The sequence below is a fragment of the Monopterus albus genome, unplaced genomic scaffold (genome assembly GCF_001952655.1).
Source record: "Monopterus albus unplaced genomic scaffold, M_albus_1.0 scaffold21.1, whole genome shotgun sequence".
In the NCBI taxonomy this organism is placed as follows: domain Eukaryota; kingdom Metazoa; phylum Chordata; class Actinopteri; order Synbranchiformes; family Synbranchidae; genus Monopterus; species Monopterus albus.
In genome coordinates, this window is record NW_018127901.1 from 2161473 (window position 1) to 2167533 (window position 6061).

At 41.5% G+C, this 6061-nt stretch overlaps 1 protein-coding gene across 2 annotated transcripts in view; it reads right to left on the reverse strand.

Moving 5' to 3' along the window:
- The window catches only part of slc25a48 (solute carrier family 25 member 48), a 15645-nt gene that overhangs the window by 3916 nt on the left and 5668 nt on the right, over positions 1–6061 (reverse strand). The window contains exons 5-6 of one of the 2 annotated variants that reach the window (XM_020593994.1): positions 3303–3590; positions 1439–1572 (exon numbers count right to left, since the gene is read on the reverse strand). In XM_020593994.1, coding sequence (XP_020449650.1) covers positions 1439–1572; positions 3303–3590 — 422 coding nt within the window. The remainder of the gene's footprint in view (positions 1–1438; positions 1573–3302; positions 3591–6061) is intronic. The other variant, XM_020593995.1, reaches the window with a different exon arrangement.

Sequence of the window (6061 nt, forward strand, 5' to 3'; positions counted from 1 at the left end):
GGCAAAATCCGAACCACTTCCTGAATCAGTCACGTGGTACAGCCGGGCAGCGAGGCTTCGGACGTCATCATTTTCAGCTCCTCACCTAAATGACGCAAGCCTCGATACACGCATCGCGGAAACGCCCCCTCCCCTACTCGGCACACGCTTCGAATCCTCGATAGGAACGTTACATCACTAGTTTTCACACATGGGGCTGTGTTGTTTGGGAGGTGAGGGGTCGCACAATACGACCATGTTGTGACGAGTTGACGTGAGTGACTTCATTCACATTTCCAGCCCGTGAGTTTCCGTTGTGCTTTGGTTAGCCATGCTGCTAACGTAGCCTACTCAACTTTAGTACCAGTCCTACTACCGGTGTGTCGGCATTGATAAAAAAAAAACACATTAACATCCAGTACTAATGAAAATACATGGCGTGTGGTTATGGTGCATTATCTGTGGCCCAAATTTGACAGTGAATAGTAGTGAACGCTCATGCTAACAAGGTAAACAAGAGTCTTGTTTCCTTGAGCATCCACACCCTGATTGTTCCCCATACGTGAATGGTCTACGCAGCGCCTTTGCTGGATGTTGGGTCACCCACAGGTCTAAGGTCTGATGAGACTTGTGAAATGTACAGGAGAGAATCTGGTCAGCTGAGTCTGTGGCCAAACCTTTTACAGTGCTGCATATTGTCGTTTTCATCATTCATACTCAAAAGCAGAACTGAAGTGACATTACAAGATGATTAAACATTTCAAAATGTGTCTGCATTGTTTTTGTATTTTGCAACTTTCAGTTGAAAAAAGTAAAATTTTTCCAGTCATATTTTGTCATTGAAGATTTCTTAAAAATAGTTTTCAAATATTTTTGTCTCATTCTGGTGAACTCAGTATCGTCTTGTCTCATGCACTAAGTGTATTGTCACACCCCTAGTAGATGGTAATGCAACAGTTTCTGTTGTCTGACAAACATCATGTGATCATTTTAATTTAGTGGTCGTACTTATTAACTGGCATTTGCTGTGTGAAATAGAGCCTCTGCTCTTTTTTCCTAAAAGTGGCCGTACTTTCTTTGGTCCACTTCCACTATGAGACACTGCAGACACCTTGTGCCTCTGACTGGATGTTCCTCTTCATAAAATACATTTGGAGAGGAAGGGTTTTTATGATATTGCAGCATTTTGATGGGCTCCTAATGTAAACAAAATTTGACATAAGATTTAGAGGATTTTTTTCACCTTATTTGAGTCAAGGGTCTAAGAACTGAAGATGTCATGTACTGTAAAGATTGTAAAGCCCTTAGAGGCAAATTTGTGATACTCAGTAAATAAAAATCTGACTTAACACATCATTCTAAGCCATACTTACATGACCAATTAGTCAACCAAACTGTCAAATCTGTTTTTAGAGCTCACTGTTGTCTTTCAAACATTTAATGTTTTGTGTTTCCTCACCTGTACCCCCTCTGTCTTGTAGCTATGGATGATACAGTGTAAGACCCCTCTGTACTTCCTCTGCACTTGAGTGTCAGCCTGCATTCGACTCTTCACCACATCAGTTGGTGTGGCAGTGACCCAGGAGATGGACCCTGAATACAGGAAGTTTAAATGTTCCACTCCCAACAAGTGATGCTGTGTTTAAGTCACATTAAACACCATTTAGTGTTAAACTTCTGGCTAGGAAACTGACAATATTTAGATTGAGTATTATTATCATGGTACAGTATGTGGAATGAAATTTTGCATTCAGAGAGTGTCTTTAAAACCTTAATTCAATTAGCTCCCATGCCTTTTTTTCCTAAGTCGAATGACTGTTTAGAAAGCAGACTTCAGGGTATCAGCCCTGTCAAAAGATGCTGCCCATATGAGACAATCTGAGACCAAAACCAACAGATTAAAACTGATGGTGCATTTGGGTGCTGCTCATAACAGCTGATAGTTCATGTAGTAATTCAGATAATGAAATGAGTGGAAAGGTACCAGTAGTAAAGTGGAAATTTAAAATGAAAGCCACGTCAGCAGCCTCTCTTGAACATGCAGCTCAGCTGAGAGATTTTATATTAGACCTTTACATACTTTCAAGGTACATTATGTTCAAGAACTAAATCCCAATATTATATTAAGACTGGGAGGAAGGAACACTCAGGTCTGTCCACCGCAACAACACTGCACTTAAGGCATAAACTGAAAATCAGCATCAAACAGTCAAACAATCACAATGAAAGTTTATATGCCACTTACAATGTGGACGCACAGAGTTATTTAGGATGTTTTCTATGGTTCAGTTTGGCAACAACTGACTATTTCCTTTCAGGCCTGATGGCAGGCAAACATCCAGGCTTCAGTGATTTATGACACACAGCTGATTCTAGCCATGTATTCGTAGTTGGTATCTGGAAGCAAGTCTGCTTGAATGAAATTCAAGTCTTCAGGCCCTGTACTGTAAATCTGCCACACTCACAGCTCATATTCACTTGCCCTACACCATGTGAGTTGCTACAAGTCACATGGCTCATACCCCTCCTGCCCTACACATGTGTGTGTGTGTGTGTGTGTGTGTGTATATGTGTGTGTGTGTGTGTGGGTGAGGAAATTTTACTCCCAAACACCACCATCAGGATCCTGATTTCTACAGCTCGAGTTGAAAAGTGTCCATGTTAGTGGATTAGTGCTTCAGGACGTTTTGCGGAATGATATCATCACACTAGTCACTTTAAAATACTCCAAACAAAGCGAGTCAAGGTCACCTGTGGATTTCTAAAACCTCTATGGTGAAAGCATCACAGAGTGTTTTACAGCTCAACAAAACTCCTGTGTGCACAAACTGAAATATCCATACTTTAACCAACCATTTCAAGGCCAGACTGGGCTGTAGGTTCAACAGTCAAGAGGTTTGCAGCTGCACCCAAAAGCCCCTTTTCCAGTGCTTTGATACTGGCTCAATTCAACTCGACTCTACTCACTTTTGGTACCAGGTACTTCATTTTCCACTACAGATGGACCCCCGCAGTGTAGCTGGTTGTCACAGTGACACTGCACAACTTCTGCGAAGTCACTGCTGAAAATGTAGCTACCTTTAGTTTAAACCCAAAGCAAGCCCACCATCATCATCTTGTTTAGTCAAGCACTATGACCTCAACTGACAGATGTTAATGTTTCTTCATGCATGTCACTCCCCAGTTTGTGGCTACCAGTGAAAAACTTGCATCCAACACCACTGACTGGACAACTTCAGGCAAACCAAACTATACTAATTATGCAGAATATCCTATTACACATTGCTATGGTATGTTAACAAGCTGCCCATTGTGACATTTACCTGCCAATCCTCCAGCGAGGCAGATGGAACAGGGATGAGGGCTTGATGTGGCGTCTGGCTTCAGCAGGTCACAGAAGATGGTGTAAGGGATGAAGTAGAGAGCGTATCCGGGGACATCCCTCAGGATCATGGCCCAGGCCCCCCTGTACAGGCCTGGGAGCCCTTCGGTTTGCAGGATACAGCTGATGCAGTGGATGGGGCCTCGATAGAGTCTCTGGCTGGGAATGTCGACAGAACGCAGAGGGATGCTGGTGCTATTTGATACATTGCCAGCAAGGTGCAAGTTCTCTGTAGAAAAGGATTGAACATGATAGAAGGTTAGTAAACACACTGCACAGTGTTATTTTGTGCTCCTGAAAACTGGGTACCATTTCTTCTTCTCTGACAGAAATCCACCTGGCAGAGCTTCAGCTTTTATTCAAACTGATAGAAAAGCCTGGTAATAAAAACATCAGGTGAGATGCAGATGCATCACTCACAGAGGAATATGCTGAAATAACTTTCAAGCTGTTGCCTGACACTGACTAAACTTTGCACCATCATAAAACAGTCTGAGTCTATTAAAAGTCAAAGAGCAAAAATGTCTTTTCTGAAGTTAACGGAAGGGAAGCGATCACATGATGACTGCTGGGAAGTCTGCAAGCCTGACAGACACCCTAAAAAATTAAAGGCTATAAATGTTTCATGTGCCATTTCCATCTCATAATTAAACTTCTGACCTCAGTTTTTTTTTTGGTTTTACTATGTCAGTGATCCAGATGCTAATGAGTGTGACCAGCTCATGACTGAGCAACAAGGGCTGAAAGCAATGATTGCTTTTACTGCTAAATTTACCAATTACTTTAATTTCTTTACCAATTAACTATTTGAACATAGTTGACAAAATTTCAAAAGATAGTGAATCAAAATTCTCCTATGGATCAAAACCAACAGATAATCAATTTACAGAAATACATAACAGAAGAAATATCAAATTGTAAGATTTGAATCTTATAGGCTTTAGTTACTTTATAAGCTTGAGTTACTTTTCATAACCTTAGTTTCCCTTAGTTTCTTTTCAGAACTTTAGTTTCCTTTAGTTACTTTTCATACCTTTATTTTTCCTTGCTTATATATTAAAACTGTATTGATGACTGCCAAATTCTACTGAGTGAAATTTTAGAAGTGTATGCTGCAAATTCTGTGGAGACAGGATGTCTGTGCCTTCAAGTAATCAGATGGTCTATTTTACATTTTAACAAAGACCTGTTGGCCTGTTTTGCACCTTCACCTAGACCCGCTTAGCTTATTCCAAGTTCTGCTTTGTCATGTGAGAAAATGTAACTCGTGGTTCAGAGAACGAATTTCCTGCATGAGCTCTGTCTCTCTGATCCCAGCGCTGTATGGACTTCACCTGTGCCCAGACTTTGAGTAAATTTTCTGTTGATTTTATACAGTCCTCTCCTGTCTTCACTTCTCGCGCTTTCAATAAAAGAACTGGGTAAAAATGTAACAAAATCCTCAAATGTCTCTGGAACCTCTGAGTATTTGGCATTTTGCTTGAAATAATGACAGAACAATTCATCAGTTCTCAAAATAGTAGCCAAATTTTCACAGGGAGCTGGAGCCAATCCCAGCCAGCTGCGGGCGAGAGGCGGGGTACACCCTGGACAGGTCGCCAGTCCATCGCAGGGCTAACATGCAGACGAACAACCACTACTCCCCCTAACCTAAAATAGGTAAAGAAGTGCAGCATGAGCGGAGCTCGCTAGACGACTAGCAGCTAGCCACTCCTGCCTGTCACTCACAGGGGCCAAACCTTTATACATAGCTTTTAACCTCAATATAATTTAAACAGGCAAATTATTTTTAAAAAGCCTGGAGCCCTGAACATGTTTATTTCTGCTGTAAAGCTGGGCATTTTAACATGGGAGTCTATGGGGATCGACTCCCTTTTGGAGTCTACCTCTAGTGGACATACAAGGAACAGCAGGTTTTAATATTTCCACACTGGCTTCATTTCTCAGCCTCGGAGGTTTCCACTTAATCCCAGATGACCGCAGCAGATGGACACTGCTCACCTTTAAGAGCTACATTTTTTACTTCTCTTTATTTAACCAGGTAAAAAACCCATTGAGATCACGATCTCTTTTACAAGGGTGACCTGGCCAAGAGGTCAACAACACATGTCGTCAGTACATAAGTTTCAATACAAATCAAAAACATTAAACATTTAAACAATCAAAACCATAAATATAATAATCAACAATACAACCAATTTAAAAACACCTACACTGACCAAGAGAGTCCTGTTGCCTAAGAGCCATAAGAGAATAAAAAGCTTTAACTGAGCATAATTCAGTAAGTTTCAAATCTGCTCCCCCACAAAGAGGGAGCGGCAAATCCAAAAGCCCGTTTCCCTTTCTCGGTCCGAACTCTCGGCACCATGAGCTGATACTTATCACAAGACCGTAAGGCATATTTGGTATCCGATCTACGTAAAAAAGAGCATAAGTATGCCGGGGCTAGGCCTACCAAAGCCTTGTACACTAGCACCATCCAATGATCATGTCATCGCATACTCAGAGATGACCACTGTGCTTTAACATACAGGTCGCAATGGTGCGTTAGTCGACTACAACCCGTCACAAACCTCAAGGCACTGTGGTAAACCACATTTAAAGAATGGAGACATCTAGCTGAGGCATTCATATACAGTACATCACCATAATCCAACAGGGGAAGAAAGGTCGCTGATATTAAATATTTGCGTGCCTGCA